At 41.6% G+C, this 25,300-nt stretch overlaps 1 protein-coding gene across 1 annotated transcript; it reads right to left on the reverse strand.

The window, feature by feature from the left end:
• Positions 1-2,984: 2,984 nt before the first annotated feature.
• On the reverse strand, positions 2,985-8,063 carry LOC138489692 (gamma-crystallin M2-like). The gene is made up of 3 exons (XM_069617338.1): positions 8,055-8,063; positions 7,143-7,385; positions 2,985-3,257 (listed from the first exon to the last, which is right to left on the reverse strand). The coding sequence occupies exons 1-3, from the start codon at positions 8,061-8,063 to the stop codon at positions 2,985-2,987; spliced, it is 525 nt and encodes a 174-aa protein (XP_069473439.1).
• Between the last annotated feature and the right edge of the window lie 17,237 nt (positions 8,064-25,300).

A 25,300-nucleotide genomic window follows, 5' to 3' on the forward strand; every position in this document is an offset into this window, starting at 1 on the left:
AGCCCCGGGTCTTTTCCAGACCTAGCAACTCCCCTGTTCCCATTTTGACAATTCGCTGTTTCCATGTACTACGGTGTGTATGGTAGATAAAGGTACGATTCCTCCTATGACAATATACAATCATGCCCCGGTCCTAATGCGCAATGCGCATCACACTGTGTCGTCTCAACCTAATGGCACTACAATATCACACTATATTAGAAACTATTGTCCATGATTCTGACAGATTCTGGCAAGATACTTTATCAGGGAAATATAACGCGCTCAGATGCTGGAATTCGTATAAAGCATATCTTAGAGGGCAATTTATCTCTTGCTGGACATACAAGAAAACTCTCTGGTCCAAAAAGGTGACTACGAAACTACAGACACCTGAAAGCACCAACAAGACCTACCAGGATCCTCAGGTATACTCCCCCATTCTCAAGTTGTGGTCTGAAATGTCACATGTCACTACACTGCGAGCCCAAAAAGCCTGCTCCGAATGGGCATGTGCCCTTTTTGCTGAGGGGGATAGGCCCCTTTGCATGATGACTCTTGGCATTAAGGGTAGACAACAGTCACAACTCATCTAATTGATTCAGGCGAGATTGACAGGCAATGATGCCATTAATCAAAGATTCATGGCATACTACCGAGATCCGTATGCAGCCCCACCCGACAGAGATATGGGTCTGGTACATCCCTTCCTCAGAGAGATACCTCTTCCTACGATCGCCCAAGAAGATCTTATCTTGTTAAATGGTCCTCACACTGATGAAGAGGTCACCAGAGCTATTCAGGGGTTGGCTTCGGGTAAAGCTGCCAGGCCTAATGGTTTCCCAATCAATATATATATATAACTTAATGTTAGATACAATGACCCTGGGACTAGGGCAAATGTTCCGAGAGGCTATAGTCTCAAACTATCTTCCACCATCTCTAATGACAGCCAATATTGTTATTTTCCATAGGCGGGATTCCACACTCTTCAGCTCTTACCTCCCAATTTCGCTTATCAATACAGTTGCAAAGGGGTTGTTGAAATGTCTGGTGGGTAGACTGCAACGATTGCTTCCAGGTCTTCTTCATCAAGATCAGACAGGTTTTATTCTGAACCGACACTCATCTGATAACCTACGGTGCCTGCTGTATATTGTGGAAGGCGAATCACACTGTGAATATGTGGTCCTTTCACTTCATGCTGAAAAAAGGCTTTTAATAAAGTGCACTGGGACTGCATGTTCACGGTTCTCCAGGAATTTGGTTTCTGTGCGTACTTTCTGGAAATGGTGCGGCTCCATTACAGTGAACCATGTGCTTCAGTGGTAACCAATGGCCTTACATCAGACCCCTTCCCTATGTACACCGGGACTCACCAAGGCGGCTCCTTGTCGCCTCTTCTCTATGTTTTGGTGATAGAACCCCTGGCTTCTAAATTGTGGATTGATAAAGATTGGTCCAATATCTACAAGGACACTGAAGAGCATAAGGTTTTCCTCTATGCCGATGACATATTACTGCACATTCGTCAGCATTCCAGGTCCTCACCCCACATTTGTACCATTCTGCAAGAATATGGCACCATAGCTGGATACAGTGTCAATTGGGACAAGTCAGAGGTAATGCTCCTATGTCTAGACATTCCCTAGGACCCGGGCTGGGTGGCCCCATTTGGACGCCAGTCTCAACATATAGGATATTTAGGGGTATTGGTCAGCCCCGCAAAGCCATTCTTCTTGACTGGAAGTTGACGGTCCCGCCATCCCAGCGGAAATGGTGGACATTGTTGTCCAAACCTTGTGCTGCAGAACGTGCATGCTTCCGTGAAACCGCTGGTACAGCACAAGCAAATATATTCCGGGATCCAGCCAACACATTTGTTTAAGTGGGGTTGTACCATATAGCACTATTCTGGAGCAAGGGCAACTTATGTGCGATGAATGGCATGGGATATGCTGGACATATGTGGTGATGCATGCTCACCACACAGCAAGGGGTTTTTGTGAGATGGGTGAAGGCTTCACCAGTAAAAGGTAGGGGTATTATTTATTTATTTATTGTTTGCTTGTTAGGCGCTTGTCCAGCAGGTAAAATACTGTTTCAAAGCGCCCATAGGGCGAAGGGAGGGAACAAGGGAGTGAAACACATTACAAAACACAATGTTTACAAGCATTTGGAGGAAAAAGGGAAAAAGGATCAACCTACTATGCCTTGTGAGTATTCAAAACGTACAAGTGCAGCAAGGAAGAGGGCAGAGGGGGTAAATGCTGGTGAGTCTGAGCTCTGGGGTGAGCCACAGATGAAGTGCTAGGATTAATGTTTCAGTGGCTCTGGGGGATACTCACTCTGTGGATGGTTGGGCAGACCGCATGTACACCACTGCTCCAAGGTTGGGATTCCTGGATGTGGTGAATCTGCTATCTTTATTTTTTATGAAATGCTCCTAAACACGCCAAATGTATTATTTTAGGGTGGTGCAGAGGGGATTTCTTTTTGGATGTTTTTGATGTTATTTGTATCTGGCATGCATATGATCGCTTCTGCTTCTGCTTCTGCTTATTGCGTGCATAGCCACGTTCTGTTCTGTACTTTTGCTTTTATGCCAATACAAAATATTGAACAAAAAAATGAATTGTATCAACAGAATTTTCTGAAGTAATTGAGCTTCTAGAGTACACATTTAGCTTTGGGACGTGGTTTCCTAAATTGGAAATTAAAACGATCTTGAAGACGATTCTGTTTCAGTTCTAGACTGATTTTATATTTAGAAGTGTGAAAACCAAAGGGCATTGAAAAGTGCCCACCCTTACCATAGAACTCTCTTAATACACACAGTGCACAGACCTCTTTACTTAACACCCAACATATATACCATTGCATTATCAGTTAACTGCTTCCTGCAATCTCTTATTTATACACTTTAGAAGTCAAAAACACATCTTAGTGAGAAATGCTTTATTGATAAGCTCTTAATAAGTTACATTGGAATCATTTTGGGGACTTTAGATATAATCTACACGTCTGAAGGAGCCAATCCTGGGGCTCATGGCTCCCCAGTCACTGTATCCCTTGTACTTTCCAGGTCTCAGGTAGTACTGGCGTCCTCTGTAGTTGGGCTCCTCATAGAAGATCCAGTGCCCGTCCTGCACATTGCAGGAGTGGATGTCATTGAAGTGGAACCTGTCGTAAACATTGGGGCAGTCATCAGTGAAGTCCATCATCTGGCCCCCAAAATCACCTCTCTCGTACAGCCTGATTCTGAAGAAGCCTCGATGCTATAATAGGAAACAAAATAAGTAAATATAATTTAAAAGCTTTTGACAGATTGAATAAATAAAATAGGATGAACACATGCTTTTAAATGCATCATTCAGTTGCATTAACCACCCAGCCTCTTTTCCTTACATATCAGCACTTTAGGTGAAGTCCACAAGTTCTGACATCTAAGGGCCTTATTATTTATGCTTCAGGGTCCATTATTTTCTTTTTGCCAGGTATTGAGCCCTACTTATTGATGATATTCTGCAAGAGGCAATAACCATTTTATGTCACACTAGATGTGCTGATGAATTAAATATGTTGTCACTTTGCCGGCTGCAGGTAGTGCTCATTTGTGTAGTGCAGAGTTCCATCAAAATGGACTCTCAAACTCAATCAGCAACTCATTTCCTGATAGAGGGGGTGCACGATTGACCCCTGGTCGGACCAAGGACACATGTGCTTGTGACCATGTTGGGTGTGGCCTATAATGCCAATATCTAATTCCCCATGCCAGAGCAAAATGACAGCATTCAGAGGTGTTGCTAGGGCTGGGGGAGGGGATGAGGGGGCTATAGCCCCTGGTCTTTTGGTTGTAGCCTCGGATAGAATCTCAGGAGCTACAACCAAAATGCTAGCTAGCCCCGAATCCCGACAGTTCTGACATTAGCGTAGCCCCGGGTCTTTTCCAGACCTAGCAACACCCCTGACAGCATTGGATGGCACTACCTTTGGGGTGGCATCAAAACTGCTATCTCCATGGTGTTGCCTTTGATGGGGGTGAGAGAAAGGTGAGAGGAGTTTGATAGATGGGCCCACTACTTGAAATAGGTGGCTTCAGGATGTGTACCCCCACACAAGGACCCATCATTCACTGCAATAATAGGTAAATCAGATTAGTCTTGCTTCTACTCACATATGACCCACTCTAACTCTATGTGCTGCCGCACTCTGCGTGGTGTGCATACCATTGTGGGCATTTAACAGATAGAACTCCTCTCAGTGTGGTACTGCGTCATCTACAGTTTTGCTTTTGTTGCACTGAATTCATATGTGTAACAGGCACCGCTTTGAAACTAATGCCTATAGACCCTAAACATTTTCCTTGAAACCTGAAAGTATTCAATTGTCACAAACAGTGTGAATAAATTCCCAGAGTCCCATGGTATTATTTATTGCACTACAGCCAATTTATAACATACATTTAAAATGTTAGAACTGAAGTGACTCAACAACTTCAAAAATATGCAAAGCTCTACACAAGACTTAACAACCGTCAATCAGGCCTCAGGCCAACCAAAGGAACAGGGACCACACTCGCCAACGCCAAGAGGAAATGTGTCCACGCCTTGGATGAAGAACACCAACTAGCTCTAATGCTTTGTTGGTTTTTCTACAGACTAAATAATGTCACAACATTCTGAGCATGGTGATTTGAATACCATCAACATGACAGCCATCAACTAATCATTGGGGCATCTAAACTCTACCAGGAAATTGCTATATGTGCCCCATTTCTCAGGTGATTGGGTCACAGCAAGTGCCACCCCACACTTGTGCACACGTTTAGGAATGTTGGCTGCGTCTTAAATTCATGTTTGTGCTCCATCAACAAATGAAATGAAGATAGAAAAAGAATCTATAACCGGCTGTCCATGATTGAAAACTCTACCCAGTCCCACAAACATACCACCTGTTCAAACGGAGTCATACCTGCCTAGACTATTGATACCTCATACAGAAGAGTGAAGAGCATGCTAAATTGGCATTAAATGTACTACCCTAGCTCCTGAATCACAGGATTAATAATAATCCAAAGTAACCTCCAGTATGCATAACCATTTTCTGGCTTCACATTTTTGTAGCCCCTCTCTACTTCAAGTTTTACGTGAGCTACAATAATCCTCTTTTTAGGGGCTGAGTGGGTGAGGATAATGAAACACAAATTAAATAAAATCAGCTTCCTTCCCTTACCGCTCAGAGTGAGCCGACCTAGATGTATGTACACTTAATCATTTGCATTCTTTAACCCATACAAAGGGCACTTCACCATGTGGTTATCGAAAAAATACACATATTTTAATATTTATCACAACATGTTATCAATTCAAATATACAATGTTAAAACTACACATCAATTTGTTCCAAACACATACTCAACCACATATCTTTGTGGATATGCAATAGGGATTATTTGCCTCGCCTATTCTTAAAGATACAATTCTATGTTGGTTCTAGAAACACATTCTTGTGAAAGTGTTCGCACAGTCCTTTTTGCCCGGAGAAATTGGGAAGGGCATAAATAAGAGTGGTGGTTCTAAGAGGAGAATACACCATAGAAAGGCATAGAAAAGGTTTTCTAAGCATATATTTCTATGCTTTTAGTAGAAATGAAGAAATATGTACACACAAAGATATGTGGTTGAGTATGTGTTTGGAAAAAAATGATGTGTAGTTTTAACATTGTATATTTGAATTGATAACATGTTGTGATAAATATTAAAATATGTGTATTTTTTCAATAACCACATGGTGAAGTGCCCTTTGTTTGGGTTAAAGAATGCAAAGGTTTAAGTGTACATACATCTAGGTCGGCTCACTCTGAGCGGTAAGGGAAGGAAGCTGATTTGTGGGATTTTCTTTCATTTGTGACCCCTCTCTACTTTACACGCATAAGGTAGTGAATCTAAATCAACTTTTGTCTCTTGCCAAAGATATGGAAGAGGCGGAGAAGGTTAGTCCATGGTGTAGTGTATGTCGGGCCCTGTGATGAGTCTTGTGTAAGTCACTCCCCTTCCTGAAGAGCCGACAGTCATATGTTGGTGTTCTTGGCTCTTGCATAGCTGTATGATCGATGTTCCTCTCCCTTTGTGTAGCTGTCGAAACATCCTCCTACATACTACCAGCAACCAAATAAATACACTTAGACATACTGTAGTATTCTCTGTCAGAAAAGGCTTATTATATGGAGTACTCAGTGGTTCGGAATGGTTACTGATCTTATATTGAAAGGTGCACAGTTGGCCACATGGGGCATTTCTTGCACTCCATAAAATGACTACATGAAGCTGGCCAGTGTTTCTAAGGTAAGCGCTTCTAAGTAAAGTTCAAAAGCTTTAGTTCTGTGTGGATTGCCAGGGGCCTCACATGCAGTCTGGGATTGTTTGCTGTTTGCTTGCGAGAAGGCCTGTAGTATTAACCCCTTAAGTGCCAAGGACGAATATGCTCGTCCTTTTTGCACAGACTTGCATCAGATTGCAACATTTGAATAGCTGTTTCAAATTACTGTTCAGTGCAGGTGTTTTAGAATGTTCCAGTCTATATGCATCTTCTTGTGTGGACTGTTAGGGCATCCAGTAGATGGGTGAGGTCGCATTTACCTTAAAGGGGAACACACAAGGGCGGACATTTGCAAGTCCTCCTTCCACCTGTTATCTCATTGTCTGCAGGTCCGGTTAGCAGCAATAGCATTTTAAGGTTCCACCCCTGCAAGCACTGCCCGCTCCTGCCATATCTGTTAGACATTGGGCGCTTCTCTGACCCTGTCTGATGCCAACCAAACTAGTGTGCATCTCGGCATCTCGTGCCAGATGCAGGCAGGCCCAGATGAGCCCTCCTCTAAATGTTACCAATAAACATGAATGATGCACACTGTATGCCAGGAAAATGGAATGTGCAAAGAAAATATGCCAAAATACTTTAACGTTTTGAAGTGCTTATTTGCCAATTAAAAGTACTCTTTTTGCCTTGTGGAAGGTTTATCAGCGGGCTATTTCTACAATGAATAGTAGTAATCAGTGAGATGTGTACAGTGATACATACATGCAGCTGGCTTGCTGGAAGTGAGTGCAAAACACAATCCTCTGTCAGGAAGCCCTGGAAGCTATTAAATTAACACTTACCTCTGGGATCATGCGGCAGGAGCGGATGGAGTCATTGGAGCCCATCCACCGCTGGTAATCAGGGTACTCCCCCCTTCTCAGGTAATCCTGGTGGCCCATGTAGTTGGGGTGCTCATAGAGCATCCAGCAGCCATTGTGCACTCGAAGGGAGTTGCAGCGGCTGAAGTAGGAGTTCAGGTCGACGCAGTCAGAACTGCACTCGTAGCAGCGGCCGCCGAAATTCCGGTCCTCGTAGAAGGTGATCTACAAGAGAGGGAAGAAACATTTAGATTAGTTGCTTTGCATTTAGCCCTGTTTTCATGGTCGTGGTTGACACAATTACTTGCAACAGATTGAAAAGTCTTAAAATACAGAACAATTGCTATTTTCTAGATCTGATTTTCTTTTTTTCTTTTTTCAGCTTTTATTGAAATTGTATACATGCAAAAGATTTGGTTTAGCATTTTATATATCACTGATCTAAGTTTTCTTTTTTGAGTTTTTAAGGTTATATTGAAATATAGTAAATAAAATACAGCAGGTTGAGTTCAATTTTTTTAAAGTTCATGTAAGTACATCGTTTTTGCTTAGAGAGAAACATGTTTGAATTCGTGTTCCATTTTGTGCATTCATGTTAAGCGCTCCATGCACACAATCAGAAAAAGCTGTCTTCACCACCGTGTTCAAGTTTTCCTTAACAGGCTCGACATTTAAGAGCAGTATGAATATTTAAGGGTTCTGCAACCACATATGTGCATGACAAGCCAAAATGCAATAAAATAAACCTTGCCATTAGCCAGCAAGTATATATTAAAATTCGCCTCTTGCTGAATTATGTATCATAAACAAACCAACTTATCATATCTAATAAAATGATGCTCTTGTAGGGCACTTGCTCTGGATGACGGAGAAACTCTAAAAGTGTGCTCTTACCTTTCCCATGTTGGCTGGTGGTAGTGGTTCCTCACTGCTCGCAGGCCCTGCCCTTATATACCCCCGCTCACACCAGAACTGCACACTCAGCAGGCTCAGCTGCTCTGTCCATGAAAGAATATGTGCGACTCCATCCATTCTTCATTGTGATGGGTCCCGCCCTTTCTTTGTGCCCAGGTTGGTCCTGATTTTCTTTACACATGGAAAGGTGAAGGGTCACTACATTGTTAGTAAAAAGCCTATACTACAGCACTGAATCTGCATGGTTACTAACAGTATGCAGTCAGACAGGAACGCATTATTTTGGGTGCTGACAAACAGAAGGGCACCAAGAAACAGGGTCACACATGGGGCCAACCAGAGGCGTAGACAGGGAAGGACCTTAGCAGGCAAGGCCCACCCAAAATCTGTAAATGCCACCTCAACAGCACGGTGTGGGAATTTACAGATGTTAATGTCCCTGCGGTGGGCCCAACTACGTTAGCTTCAGGGCCCACTTGTTAGACAATCCAAGCTACACCTCTGGGATCAACTGAGGATGTTTTAAGATACGTAATGACGCCTTGCCATTGCTGCCATTATACCTGGTATTCTGATCATCACTTTATTTCATATCTTAATTCACATTTACAGGTTGGATTCTTTTTGAAAAAAACAAAAGAAAAAAGACTATTCAACTTAGAAATCTGAATAAAACATATTCAAGCCCTGATTACATTTGAGCATTGGTTCAAAAATCGGTATTTCCAATATGTTCTGTTCTGGTATGCAATATGTATACTGCACCCATCACTACGTAGTGGTCTCACAGCACCTGGCCTTGTCTGAAAGGTGGCATATTGTCGACAGTGCCAGGGTGTCTCCAGATCTTAGTCTATGCTAAGGAAGGGCAGGTTTGGGGAGGAGGTGATAGGAAACAGTAACTAGACAATATAATGACTAAAAAACAAAGGGGGAAAACAATTTGGATGAGCGGGAGAGGATATGGTTGTTGAAGTAAGGATTCGTTTTTCTCAAATGTGATAAGTTATTTGTAAGCATGAGTGTAGGACTCAAGAGAGCTCCGATTAGAGCAGAATTTTATTGTGACGGCAATATCCTGAACAGACGAAGCATGTACTTAGATGGTGCGCGGTTCTGGGATGGATTTGAGAGGTGCTCACGTGGGTGCTATTAGGGTGGAGGCTTTCACCAGATAAGTTTGTAAGAAACAATTCTTGCCTTAAAGGAGAGTATTGAGTTTGCCAACACAGCTGACAGGAGTGGACGATTGGACGTTTATAGAGGTACTTTTGAGGAGAACATAGGGTAAATGGTACGGGAGGGGAAGAAGAGGCATGATGGACTTGTGTCCAGTAATATTAGGTACTGTAAGCTACGAGCCAGGTATAATTCACTGTAACATAATAAAATGACAGTCATAACAAAATAGCTATTCAATATGGGAAGACAAATAATCTTAAAATGAACATTTATAGACTCTTGCAGAATAAACTCCAACACTCACTGGATTCCCAACAGCACCATCCTCCAGATCACGTAGAAAGCAACAAAGCAACCTCAGGGCGAATTGCCTTCTCAATAATGCTCATTCCATGAGCAAATGGCAACAACATCTATTATCTACTCCTTTACGGTAGCACAAGATTACTCTTTGTTCTAGCCAATACATTTAGTCAACCTCACTAGCAAGATGAGTGGAACAATCACCCTAGACAAGATTACTTTAACATTACCCTCGAACAGCATCCTGATTATGATTCCCCCTGCATTTTAAGTCATGGTTACCAAAATATTGATATACTTGACCAGGCCAGCGGCTTGTGTTCCTGTGCAAGTGTTTAAGGACTGTAATCCCGCCTTTAACTCCGCAGTAGTCAGATTTTGTGAGCTGTCCACAATGTCATGGTGAGCCATGCACAAGAATGCACAGGTGACAAAGCACTTCTTCCTACTCCCATAGGTCTACAACAACATTTGAGAGGCGTTATATGTCAGAAATCCGAATTTGCTAAGTTTGCAAACGCTCTCTAAAAAGTAAGCAACACAACCTCATTACCTCATTCTTGTTTGGTTTCCTCATTTAGGTTCCTGCCCCTCACTGCCCAAAACACCTCCTCATGGGAACTCTTTGAGCTCACATTAATCAAGCCTTACCATCAAACTTCGTATTTGACATGCCTGGCAGTGTTATTTCAAAGCAATCTTCTGTTAGATAATAACTTACTTGGAGTTCTAAACTCACTACTGGTGTAATAGAAATGTTGTAGCCAGGTCTGCCTTCTGCCACTCGATATAAAAACACTTTGTGTGTCCTTCACTGATATGGTGTTAAGAACAAGCCTGGCAAAGCCAATAGTCGTGGATTATGTATAGGTATTAGGTATTTGCCAGGAACTGCTATCATATGCCCAGGTATTCACACCTTTTTACAGCTGCTACCATCAATGGCTAGTTAATACCACTACAATAGTGCCTGGCAATTGCCTTTCCCATGTCTCCAAAGCCCAAACTGTTGGGATTGCCAGTGATTGTTGATATTATAACTAGAGCCTGTAACCTTCATGCTAAATGCAAACCTATGCAGCACAGGTACAATAACTCCAACCAATCTCTATGTTTCCCTATGATATATCCCCTCTTTCTATCACTTTGGGCCATTCGTATTTTCATTTACACACCTCACCTACGCCTCACCTACTCCCTCCCTCACTTCTTGCTGGCCTCCTCTGCCTCGCTCCACCCAAACCTTCTTTTCAATGCTTAATCAAATGTCAAAACTATTGGATTTCAAATGTTTGTTCAAGTAAAATATAATTTGCTTCAGTTATTAATCCATAGAATCACATAGCACACAGTTACAAGAAGATTGAACAGTGGGGGGCAAACCTGTTTAAACACATCAAAGATACATACCAACAACTTGCAGAAAACGACATATTTTTCCCACAACACGAATATGTGGGAATCTGCAGGAAACAATTGCTTTGCATTAAAATTTCCATATTTTCTGAACAACTCCATACTGAAGATATGACCATTGTAAATTAGCGTCAACAAATTGAGATTATTGCGGCTTTTATGTGATAAAAAAATAATATTACTGATAATACAACAAATCCATTGGTAACTAGCAATTCACTCCTTATATCTAATGAAATGTCTAATGAAGTGTCCCAAACATATGTTAAAAAAACATGATAGGTACATTATATGTGTGTTACTGAGCAAAGCACATTATCAAAACCTAGAATTACCATTTACATTAGTTTCTGAAAGAAGTTTACAATTAAAATATCGACAGTCGGTAACCTCCTATTGAACTCTTTTGAAGTACCCCTATGATAAAGGTTAAGGAGACACATGGCATCAGTGTTGGGAACCATGCGATTGGCATGAAAATCAAAGTGCATTTTGAGAAAATAAGAATGTCCAGAGATTTTTATCTTCGACAAATAAGTCTGTGATACTAGAGTTGTGTGCTTGAATCATAATTTACACTGGGCCTGATGCTCATTGCATTTTTCACAACACACACCCTAATAGTAAAATGTGTGTGACATTGAACAATATGTACGGATTCAGATAGCTTCCAGTTTGGGATGTGAGGATAGACTGGCTTCAACATCAGGCACTGCATCGGGGTTCAAAAGCTGTCCGGAATAATGTTCCCTTTTCAAGAAGATACATTTAGCAGGGTTTTAAGTTAAAGGGTGGCTGTGCACATGCACAGTTTCCAATGCACAAACATCCTAATAGAATGATAATTTCAGAATAAGATGAGGATTGGGTTAAATAATACACTAGTAATGTTCTTTGCACTACACATATTTATATTCCCATAGATAAGGATTAGAAAGGGGAGATTCACTGTTGAAGAGTGGAGATGGGCTGCAGGTTCACAGGAGAATGTTACATTAGCTTAGTAGGATGGACATATTCTAAAAAGGTATTTGTGTTTTAAGACAAGTACTTTAAATAGGCATCTATCTTCAACAGAGAGAAAGTGTAGCACTTTGAGAACTGGATGGATGAGTCGTCTGTGGTCCATTTTGAAAATTGTTTTGAAAAAATCAAACATTGGAATGCAAAGAGACATGATCACTTACTGAGAGACTTTTGCGTTAATCCAAAATTGATCCATTCTTGGATGTTCAGTGCTTACCTGAAGCTTAACCGCACCAAGACCAAATTCATACTGCTGACCAACAGCATTAAACAACCTTATGTGCATGCCTATCTCTTTACTGGGAACCTCAAGGGCTTCACACCCCGGCTGACCACCTGCACCAGGTACCATTGGTTCTACATTGACAGATACCTCTGCTTCAGGAGCACATAGCAAGGAAGACAACATGGCTAAGTGCCTACAATCCCTCCTGTGGAAAGCAAAGCCCTTCAGCCCACCAAACACATTTAGATCTGCTGTGCAAGCTTTGATCAACTCCTTCTTAGATCGTCGCAATTCCCTGCTGGAAGGCCTTCTGGCGACTACCCTGACACATTCTGCTACATCATCTACAGGGCCATTGTCCCCAAACTACTTTGCTGAGAAGATCATCATCTCTAAAGGCCTATGGTCCACCAGAAGTAACGATATGTGCAGACTTCAACTCTGCTGGCCCATAAAGGAAAGAACTAGAAGTCAGTCTTTCCCTTTTTATGCCCCCTGCCACTGGAATATCATCCCTCTCAACACAAGACTCTTCCCTTCATGCCTACTTTTCAGGAAGGTTTTCAAGCACCTTCTCTTCAAGGAGTAGCTCCTCCCTAACACCTAGGCCCACACACTCTCCACTCCACACCTAACCTGTGACTGGGTGATCTCATGCCCTCTCTTTCCTCCCCCGGTTGCTTGTAGATCAATTGCTGCTAGATTACTGCCTGTTGTAAGCCCGTGCTTCCTTGTATCTATGCTACTGCTGCTGTGTACGTCCCCTTATGGCTTGTAAAGTACTCCATTGCTTCCTTAAGCAAGCGCTGTACACAACAAACACCATAATAATAACGATAGCAAAAACTGGTACTTGGGTGGTAGTTGGAGGTCAGATTTAGAGAGATAGAATTTGGCAGATCACTCTGCCTAAAACACATATTGTATTCTTCTGAAGAAAGAGATGTTACCTAATTCTAGCTGGTTGTGAAACAGACTTCCTCCTGCTCAGAGGAGGCTTGAATGCTCTGATTTAATTCTGCTGGTCCCACAACATATGAGAATCCACCAAACTATTGCCTTTATTTCTCACTCAGCAAATAAATGCGTTAGAAAAAGGATGACATCAGCAGATGACCCTACTCCATAAGATCATCCCTGTACTACAGTTAACTCACCAAGAAAACCGTGTCAGGGTAATGATACTTCTTCAACTCTACTGCAGAAACACAAGTGGTGGCAGACTTTCCAAGAAGAAAACATTCAAACTCCATAGAGTATAAATTAAGACAGCCAATCTGTTCCTCTACTCAAGAGCTAAGTCCTGGAAAACACCTCATTGTATACCGCCATAGGCTCCGAGTAGAGCACAGCATCGATTTCAATCTTCTTAATTCAATGAAAAGATCCCAGTTACTCACTGAAAATGACACGCTATTGTACCCAAGCAAACACAAATAGCTAGAGCAACTGGTCCACAAAATAAAGAATATGTGACACACAATTCTCTAACATGTTGGTGCTGCCTTTCAAGATCAAATAAAGCTGCCTAAGACACAGAAAAGAATTGAACATGGCCTTATGGACCAAGGGGTTCAATCAATAAAACTGCTAAGGAGCAGCTTGCTTTGTAAAAACAATGAGTCATGCTACTAGAGCGCAAAACACATCTATATATTAACCCGCTATTTTACTATTTGCACATATTCTCTGTACACACACATTCAGACAGCTGTATCCTGAAATACACACTGAACTACAATTCACTCTAATGGGATTGAAAGACAAAATGTATATTTTTCAAGAAATATCCTTAATGTATACATTTCCTGCACTCTTTTTAAGGCCATAGATGAAAATCAGTGATTCGCGCTGCCGCCCAAGGAAGAATAGCAATGATTCACTCACACAACTAGTCTTTCCTTAGCAAGGACATATCGACTATGACACTAACGCAAAACACCACACACACAAACACCCACACACATGATGCACATACAGCATCTTTGGCACACAATTCATTTTAACATTACAGTAGGAGATATATTTGTAATCAGCCAAACACTAAACACTAAAAATATGTGCTTGTCTGTTCCCTTTATCTCCATTTTGATACTCATTTTGATACTCATCACAAGTGTGATCTTTGCTTTTGAGAGAACCATTGTATGTATATTTTAGTATACAACCATAACATGTGAAGGCCTTGTGCAGGCAGGCTTGCTTCAGGCTGCTCATGCAGTCTTTTTAATTTCATGGAACATACCCCTAGACTGCACGCAACCGCCAGAATATGTGAAGCATTTTCCATACATGTGCACATTAGAACTCTCACTACATATTATTGCCAACTTGCCCAATCAAATTATTATGCTGTTGGTGACTAGAATCTGTATAAAGTTAAGAACACAGCTAGAAATTATTTTTTTTAATGTAAGAGCTAGCTTGCAATTCTACAAACATTTAACTTGATTTTTGTCAGCCAACCGCTTCTTGTCTGATAAGCTTTCTAGAAAGTGTTGTTTGGAAGGAACTCCCACCCATTTGAAATTCCAAGGAAGGGCCCCCTATATCTGGGTCACATCTGTGTAAAGTGGGCATTTGAGTATGGAGTAGAAATGGGCATGGAAACTCAATAGCCCCTATAAACACTGATGCCTATTCCTAATAAAAGCCAGTCTTTGCCAGATGTGTTTGCTGTCCCTTTTTCTGCTGACACAAACGGTGGTGAGATTTTTGCCAAGACTGCCTTTCCACAATAAGGAAGTTGCTTTGTTTTTGCAAAGGGAGCCTGCAGGACTAAAGCGTACTTGCACTCCCAAGTATCATTGATATACCTACATGTATATATTCAAAGAAAACACTTTAGTTGCAGGGAGGTTAAAGTGAGAAATACATTGATAACAAAAAAAGAACCTTGAAATTCAAGGAACCAACTTAAATTGCAGGCATTTTAGGGAAATCCATTTTTAAAAAAAATTGAAATTCAAGGAAAAAAGTTTAGTTGCAGGGACGTCACAACCCTGGAAATTCAGCTAAAGTGACCTTAACTTTGTGCCCCCTATTGCACAGCCCATGACCACAATGATGACATCATAGATCACATCACTGATGACATCACTAATTATATGGTGTAGGAGAACACTGATGAGATTACAAATTCTATCACCGGTGACAACTCTAATTACATCATGTATAACTGATTACATCACTAATGGCATTAGATATAACATCATTTATAAGTTAGCTCATGAACATTTTAATTAATTTAATAATAATTTAGGCCGTGGACTTGGCCATGAATAAGGCCAGTGATCAGTTAGTGTTCCAAAATACCAATGTGCATGGTTAAAAGTCATGCCTAGTAGCCCATCACTGTTTTAAAATATACAGTGAGCAACGCTGAAAGCTGTAGTCAGGGACCATAGCCAAAGGCCTGAAGAGGGAAAATCGAGATTAAACTCCTGCCCCCCTCACCCCAGGCTCATCAACAGAAAGAACAGCAGGAAGAATAATGAGCACACTCATCATTTTGCACCAGGCCCAGTGCACCCATGGGTGACAAATGCTGAAAGACACCCACTTCACCAACACTGCAACCTACATGCTACATTAGCCTCAAATGCAGCAGTACTGTCATGCAGAATTTACAAAACACAAGAATTTCGGTTTAAAGGCTTGCAGATGCTCACATGAATTAACCTAACAGCACTATAACTCATCAAATCATGCATTATCAAATGGCACAGTGTAAAGCCTTGCTTCAAGAAAATTACAGCCAAGTACACTTGCCTCACTAACACCAGCCGCAGTGGGGATTCGTGCTGGCTTCAGGAATGAGCCTCACAAACCCAGGAACAGCTCAAGGCCTTGCAGTAAGATATGTTTCTTTTCTTTGAACGACAGTGAACTCTGGCAGATAAGCATTTTTAATTATTCATAAATACAAGTAATTCAGAGCAGAACACCCAGGGCCCAGTGTTTTTTCTCTGGGAACGAAAGACATTTTTGCAAGATCCAAACATCATTTGAAACATAATTGTAACAAGAATGGCTCAGCTCTGGCCAATGAACGTTGAGGGCCCAGGGGTGAAAAGCCTGCTCAGCTAAAACTAATGGGAACAAATTCACAATGCAACAATTTTAGAATTAGGTAATGGGGAGGAGCCAAGCCAGCCCTCTGACACGAAGGTCCATTGACAAGGGTTCCTATAAGGGAACTATATGTCACCAACCACTCGGCAGCCAATCTCAGGATGAGATAGGTTTCTGGGAGCTGGTCCAATTTTGTGATGTCAGCCTGCAGTGTGTTACAAAGCTGGCTTGCAAGCCAGGCACTCGGAGACGGTGCCTGGATTATCTTTGTGCACAAATCCTTGTGTGTTTGTTTGCTGCCCAGAAATAAAACGCAGTTTGGAACATGCTGCTGTTTGCTTGGAACTCTGCTGCATTTCTTTGGGCAAAATGGGAGGTGTTGGAACCTCCCATACCCCGGGACCCCCAAAAGCCCTGGTGGGGGTCCAACTTCTCCCCAACAAGTTGGTGCCCTCTGTGAGGCTCATTGCTCACTGTAAGGCCCTTGGTTGATGGGCACTGCCTGCACAAGCCCTGCATTGAATTGCCCTCCCTGCCGCCGACCCAAGGAAGCTGTGGGACCCTCGCCTGCACCTGAAGACCACCAGAAGATGCATTTACCGGGTAAAGGCATCGGGGGCCACTTGGAAATACCCCGCTTAATGGCAGGTGAGAGCCCTGCAGAAGAAGGGGTCCGGTGAAGCGCCTTGATGGGGGGGTTCGGTAGTAGAGCAAGTGTCAGTGCAACATAGGAAATGTAAGTACAAGTTCAAGCAACCAGCAACATGGGCTTTGAGGGGAGGGTTTGATTGTGTGAGGTAACAATGGGCAAATGTTTTAAGTATTAGGAAGTATTGTTGATCAGTATGTTGTAGAAATGTTAAATTGTATTGTCTGGATAGGGAGTGGAGCTTTTGTGTGTAGGGAGTGTTCAGTCTTCGAGGTAAAAGGTTCTGGTGAATAACCAGGACTGTAGACTTGACAGGCTTGGACTGCAGAAGTATGTAAATAGAGGTATACCTGTGAGTCGGGTGTTGTAGCCTGAGACATGGATGATGTATTCCCGTAGTGATAGGTTAGCTGGAGCTATCATAGATTGCAGATGGTGTTTGACTGGTTAAGTCTCCTAGAGAGAGGCGTATCATTCGTGAGGCGACGCAAAGGGTGCAGTTTAAAACAAACACAAGGGAATAAAGAGAATTCTCCACCCTGGTGGGTGGGAAGACAGCTGTGGAGGGAGGTATTGTAAATAGGGTGGTGGGTGATTGTACATTGTCACAAAATTTGGTGTATCGTTGGTGATCGGCACGTGAGTTGTAGTAGGGAACGCAGCGAGGTAGTCCCTTCTTGTGTTGATCACCCTATTGGGTGGGGTAACGAGTCCCCACATGTTGGACAGAGTGCAGCGTTGATTGGGTGGATGGCGAACACATGTACGGGGGTGTGGTATTCCTATGAGTCTGCGTTGTAGTTGGATGAGTAGATGAGGATTCCTATTAATTGAGTGTTTTAGCTCAGTGAATAGGTGACCGATTCCCGCGGGAGATAGCTAGAGTCTGCCTCACATTGCGGAAGATAGTTGGCTGGTTAAGTTCCCCTGGTGAGGGTGCGTATCACACGCGAGGTGACGCAGCGGGCCATGGCCAGTGACATGATTGCCATCCAGGTCTCCTATCCATGCAGTAAACATAATACTTTAAAACATATAATGGAGACTAGAGGGCATTTTAATGATGGCAGCAAAGAACCCCTCTCAATAAATACCAAATGTACTCTTCAGTGTTTGGGTGGTCATATGTTGTTCTCAGTCTACACTCGACTGACTAACTTCTAGTTCCCCTTTTGAGGAAAAATGTACCTGTATCACTAATATGTATAAGATTGCTACATACAATCCATTCAATTTTTTATTAATACAAAAGGGTTTTTTATTCTTTCAAGAAATATTTTCACAGTACAATTCATACATTTACCACCCTTGAGGATTTAGTGGATTTACGATCTGTGGTGTACACCAGCTTCTATTACAGAAACCAAAGCTTTTCCAAAATCCCTATTATTCAATTTAAAAATTAGTTTGAATATTCCACAGTTCTCTCTAAGAAGTTCATTTTCTTAAACAGATTTGCATTCATCAAGTATTCTTTGCTTCTATTTTTCAGTTATTCCACTTCTTTGATGTAATTTTGTCAACCAGTGTTCCCTATAACGACATATTTGTAAGGTTTCGGTTAACCGTTCTTATGGTATCTATTATTAGTACCACTCACAACATTAGTTTATTAACCAGAGATTCATTCCTGTTTTTCTTTTGAAGGCTTTAAAAAAGGATTTGTACTCACATTAACCAACTCTCAGTGACTGTATATAGTGCAGATTCTTTGGTGATTTTTTTGCTCTATTACGCTGTTATTTGTTATAAACAAACTGCCTAACTCGTACGTTCAATAGGTTCTATCAGGAGAAAGGGATTTTTCTCTTCACGTGCTCTTATTCAAAACAGTCTGCGGGGGAGAAGAAAAAAGAAAGAATAAAGAGTTCTCATCAGTTTGTGTATTAGATGACAATAAGTTGCGGTCCAATTTTATCTAAAGATTCATGGTTGTTGTGGTGGTCATTCATCTCATGGCTTGACTGCTTTAAGGTTTGTAATCTAAGGTTTTAGCACTGCGTTTACAATTCGTATATGGCATTGATCAATGCCGAGCTCTGTCGGTGAAGGCGGGGGATACAGACGGACGATACAGATGTACATTAGTTCTAGCATTTTCACTCTCCAATCCCTATTTACTCTAGTAAATTAATCTAAGCATATTTGCCCTACATCTTGGTTGTGCTCCCTGTTGCTTGCCATCTATTTACAGCTCCTAGGTCCCTCTGCTCGATTTTGGCAGTATGGGTCCTCGCTTATTTAAGTTGTATCTATAGTTACCACATTAGGTTTGAACGTATTTGGGTGCTTTTCTCTAATCATTTCCGAGTTTGTACGCGTTGCCATGGGTGAGGGGTATTATGATGCCGGTGTTCAGCTCATCCCTCTTGCCCAAGTGTCTCGCATGTTCTGTGTTTGCCTATATACTTTGATGCAGTTGTATATTTATGCTCTAAACAGCTGATATCAACCTGTCTCTGCTTCAATAGGTTGGATATTGTTTTTTTTTTCTTCAGAATTTTTACTCCATTCATTCAGGCCATTTTCCATGCTTTTTGTTAGGATTGTGTTAGTTTCATTTTGTCTATGTTAATATCTCCTCCTGTTCTTACCTGGTAGATTATAGTCCATTTTAATTCCTTCGCTCTGTGTATGAATTTGATAAGTGGCTCATCACCGGTGCAGTGTGTATTCTGTTTTTTATGCAGCTTTTATGTTCAGTAATCCCTGTTTTTATTTTCCAGTTGCAATTGTTTTCCAATTTCCTGTTATTCTTTTTTTCCAGTTGCAATTTGTAAGTGTTTTTTTTTCCAGGTCCTCTGAAGACCTATATCTATTTCTACACTTCTGCTTGTTTGACTACAGGTAGGCCAGTTCCCGCAGGGAGTATGCCCTTTTGGGCGCTCCAGGCCCCAACCTTCGGTACGGGTTTGCTGTCTCTTTGTTTCGTGTGATTTGGTCTTTAATGTTCTTACTTCTTTTAAAAGCCATTAGGGGTCTTTTCAATGGATGTCTTCCTGTCTGTCCTATTTTCCAGTTTTTGTGAATGATTTTCTGGATCTGATTAGAAAGGTTGCTATATGTATTCACAAACACAATGTTGTCTTCATTTCCACTCTCGGTTCTTGTAGTATGGTCTAGTAGTCCTTCACGGTTGTTATGATTAGCTCGTTTCATTGCTTTTGCTGTTCATTTTGATGGAGATCCTCTTTCGTGCAGTTTCCCCCTTAATGTCACTGCTTATTCTTTGTAGTCATTCCAATTCATGTTCTTCCTCTTGAGTCTCAGGAATTGGCCTACTGGTAGATTGTCCCATACATGTTGCCGGTGACAGCTGGTATAGTGTAGTAAAGTATTCTTATCTGTCGGTTTATGAAATGGTTTGACAAATAGTTCCTTTTTCTCTACGTCGACTTTGATGGTAAGGTCGAGATAATTTATTTCATTCCTGTCAAGGGTGTATGTAAACTCGAGATGTCTATCTTGTTTGTGTATCCACTCGAAAAAAGACAGCTGCCTCTCCTTCATTCCTTGTCCAAAGAATGAAAACATTGTCAATGTAGCGCCGCCAAAGACGAAGATGTTCTTTAAATGGGTTGGTTTTCGCATATATTAGAGTCTCAATAGGATATACCATGCTTAGCTTCAAAGCGAGGAAGGGACCAGTCTCCTCAGACCATGGTGCCCGTTAAATGAGCCAAAGTTTCAAGACGACTTAAAGAAACAGGCTGGCCCTTTCCTTGCTTTGAAGCTAAGCAGGGTCAGTCCTGCTTTGAAGCTAAGCAGGGTTAGTCTCAGTTACTGCATGGATGGGCGACCGCATTATTTTATTTTTTTAAACCGTGCTACTGTCAGTCCTTGACAGTTTTGCACTCAGTGATCATTTTTTAACTTTTGCTGAATTGCATTCTGGTATTTATAGTCTCCCAGTCAATAATACAAGAAAAATAGATATGTTTATAGCAACATTGGGTTTTCCATCCCGGCAGTAACTGAGATAAACCCTAATTAGCTTCAAAGTGAGTAAGGGGTCAGATTCCTAAGGCCATGTTGCCTAATTTATTAGCCCACTTTACAAGACCACTTAGAGAAACATGGCCTAAGGGTGTTGGATCCTTCCTCGCTTTGAAACTAAGCAGGATCAGTCCTGGTTACTGCCTGGATAGGAAACAGTCCACAATCCGGAATGTCATGTGCTTTCTTAGTTTTAAATATCTAATAAAACACAGCATCCACATTCATTTTTTTTAAAACCCTGCTACTGTCGTATATTGAAAGTGCTGCACTCAGAGACCAATTTTCTGCCTTTTGCTGAATTGCATTCTGGTAGTTGTAGTCTCACAGTCAAGATGGGGGGATAATGCTACAATTGTTCACTTTTTGCCTAACATATTTCTATAAGGATTTATGTATTCGAGTGACACTATGGTATGTGTACTTTTCAAGTTAGCTTTATAAAGTAGAGTATTGTTGAAAGCCAGACATGGGGGTGAGGAGCTAAAATGAGGAGACAGGAAGTGAGTCATGAGTGTTTGCCCAAAATGTGGCAAGAGAGTTTGCAATCCTGGACAATGGTGCAGTCATTTTCCCCTTATTGTGGCTGCTTTTCAGGGTACCAGTAAAGGACACATTTGGGTGGACAGCGTAACCTTTTTCAGAGGGTGGACACAACCCCTGGGGTTTTTTTGAGTTTGGCAAGCTTGCTCAAGTATTTGGCTACCAGGATTTTACTCCGGTTGCCATGTTCCCAGTGCAGACACTTACTCACAAGACCACAAGCACTTGTTTTGTATTGGGATTTTGTTTTCCCTGGAATATTTCACTACAGGTGTCTAGGTTTAAAAGGTGAGCACCTTTTATACTTTGCCTGCATATTTATTGAACATTTCCTCTCTCAGGTTACTTTTCTGGTGTGCATTACAGTTTTTAAAAGTTAAATGCTATTTTGTCTTGCGCACTTTCGTCTAAGGGGTAGGTCAATTGACCTACATTTGTATATCTCACTTTAAGATAAATGTTCACTTACTGTGCATGTATTCATGGGTGCCAGCTTTTAATGTTTGCAATGGGGAAAAAAGTACCAGGGCATATGTTATTTTTGCAGCTGTTCATTTTTTCCCTTTTTACGTGCTGATTAAATAAGGTTAGCTGAGGATGTGTGATGTATGACAACAGTCACCAAGAGACCCGCCATACAAGGGGGCTTGTAGCACGCTACTTAACTTCAGTGTGTGATCCTCAGCAAATAATTTGATCGCACAGGGCATTAACTAAAAACATTGGGAGTTCTCAAAGCCTACAATCTTTTATACATAATTAAATAAATAAATATGTTTACAGCTACAGTGATATTGGGGGTGAAAAATCACTGGAGACCTGGGTCCCCCATCCATGCAATAACCAGGACCGGTCCTTCTCAGCTTCAAAGTGATGAAAGGGCAGTCCCCACAGGCCATGGTGCCTAAGTAATAAAGCAACCTTACAAGACTGCTTAGAGCAACATGGACTGTGGGGGCTGGCCCTTTCCTCACTTTCAAGCTAAGCAGTACTGTGCGTATATTCATCGGTGCCAGATTTAGATTTTCGCTGTGGGTGCAGAAAGTACCTGGGCAAATGTTATTCTTGCAGCCAATCATTTTTTCCCAATTTCCATGCTGCTTAAATTTGGTTAGTTGGGGTTGTGCGGTGTATCACAACAGTCACAAAGAGAGCAATCATAAAACTAGGTGCTTGGAGCACGGGACAGGACATTTTGACGTGGCCAGTTAGGCACACGCTGTTATGGTGTGACAGTTTTGCCGCAGGTCCTATTTGGGCATGCCCAGTTAGACGCAGCCAGTTGGGTGCAGGGACTTCTGTGTGCAAGGATGTTTTGGCAGGAGAGGTTGCAATTAGTGCAGCATGAATCTGCATGCACTTCGCATTTTGTACCTCTTGGCGCAAGGATGATTTGACGTGAGAGGTTGCAATTGGCATGAACCTGCAGGCACTTTGCATTTTGTAATATGGATTAAATGTGAAGAACATTTATTTACTGCAACGATATAAAACAGGATGGGACATGTATTACACCGTCGTTGCAGGATTTAACACATATTAAACATGAAACACATTTATTTACTGCAACATTATCAAACAGAGTGGAACATGTATTGAACTGTCTCTGGGAAACATTAGAAAACTGAAAAAACGAAATAAAAACACATTTGTGCTGAACGCTACCTTCAAGAACCCTGGCCTTCAGGAGTTTAGACACAGCACTTGACCATTATGCTACAATGATGTTATTGTTTGGATTCTCACCAATTTCATACTTAGCCTTTAACAATTGGACATATTAAATTGTAGGCTAAGTCACAAATATGCTGCCTGATGCACTAAGCCATTGTGGCATAGTGTTTGAATGCTGGTTCTTGAACTATGGGAGACCAGGGATCAAGAATCTTTTAAAAATTTAAAACAGTATATTTTGGTAGACACTGTATTCTGAACTATGTAGTCTTAACAGGCATGCCTTTGCTCCAGGTGGCCTCCTTCATGGACATCTTCACCCAATCACTGCATGATTTTAGAAGGTCTTTTGATCTGTACTACCAATGTTAACCTATTGGTAGTGCAGCTCAAAAGACCTTCTAATAGTTGAAAGTCTTCCACTGCACGTGAGCCAACGCAAACAAGATCTTCTTTGCAGATCAAGGGAGGAGCTTGCCACACAGTCTCATTACTCCTTTAATATATTACGCTACTTTTAGAGTTTGACAATGGCGGGGCAAGTAGACACCAGTCCTCTACAGCCTCTTATTCTCACATTCCACAGTTGAAAAAAACATATTTTACTTTTTTCCCCCTCCTCTGATTCTACACTACATACCTCCTCCTTCAACAACTTACAGATCCCATACTGCCATTCAACCCAAACAAATAGAGGTGCAGGAGAAATCATGAATATTGCCAAGTTACATGTCTTGTATACATTGTTATATGCCACTCGTCCCTTTTTATTTAGAGATGATCATTCAGATTTCCTATTTACTTTGCATTTTGGGACTTGTAGTACAGGACACTTGATGGACAAAACAAAACTACAAGTCACAAAATGCACACAAAAAACAAGAACTGGATGGGCATCTTCCGTATTGCATGGAGACATGCACACACGCACACATACACACACACACTGACAATGAAAACTCACACTCGACATGTCACAATGCTCACATAAACACATGGATGCACACACGTGTGCACACACTAGCATCCACCTTCACGGAGCAAATGTACACTGAACGCACAATCCCTCACACACACCTTCACACCATGTACACAAATAAACACTCATATCAAACACACACTGTATATTCCTACTGTATATTCTAACATATTAATGGGCACTAGCTATGGCTTTTAGCTATGGCCCTTGACTACAGCTTTCAACGTTGCCCACTCTATATTTTAAAACCACTAGCTATGGTGTTTGGTCAAGTCCATGGCCTAAAGTGTTATTAAGAAAATCAAAGTTTGTATGAGCAAATTTATTAATCATGTTATGTCTAATGTCATTATTGATGTAATCGGTTATATATAATGTAATTAGTGTTGTCACCAGTGATGTCATTAGTGATGCAATTTGTGATGTTTTCAGTGTTCTACTACAACATGTATTTAGTGATGTCATCAGTGATGTGATCTGTGATGTCATCATTGTGGTCATAGGCTATGCAACATGGGGTGCAAAGTTAAGGTGGCTTTAGCTGAATTTCAGGAAATCTGTTGTGTTAAGTTCTCACCTTAGCGTCCATGCAACTAACGTTTTTTCCTTGAATTTCACGTTTTGTTTACAATGTATTGCTCACCTTAAAATCTCTGCAACTAAAGTTTTTTCCTTGAATTTCAATGGTTTTGTTATTCCATAGACATTTTCCTCACATGGCCAGTGGCCACGGCCTTAGACCTACTCACCAGCCTTTATTCCAACTCTCCATCTGATCTGATCCTCCTCGAACTCTCTTCTGCCTTTGACACCAGCCTTCCAACCATTCCATCCTTATAAACAGTCTCCAGGACACCCTAGGCATTACAGGCAGGGAACTGGTGTGGATTACCTCCTTCCTTTCAAACAGACCTTCCCAAGTGCAAATGGGTCTATTTCTCTCTTCCACCATACTCTCTACCTGTGGCATCCCTCAGGGCTCCATCTCCACTCTCACCCCTCATTTCCAGTGTTATGCAGACGACACACAGCTCTTGTTCAAGCTAACATCCTCTACCTCCTCCCTCATACCTGACTGCCTGACTGCAATTCAGGCATGGTTCTCTGCCAATTATCTCTGCCTTAACACCAGTAAGACAGAGATACTATTCATGGGA

This window comes from Ambystoma mexicanum, chromosome 9 (genome assembly GCF_040938575.1).
Source record: "Ambystoma mexicanum isolate Mex_15411 chromosome 9, UKY_AmexF1_1, whole genome shotgun sequence".
Taxonomy (NCBI): domain Eukaryota; kingdom Metazoa; phylum Chordata; class Amphibia; order Caudata; family Ambystomatidae; genus Ambystoma; species Ambystoma mexicanum.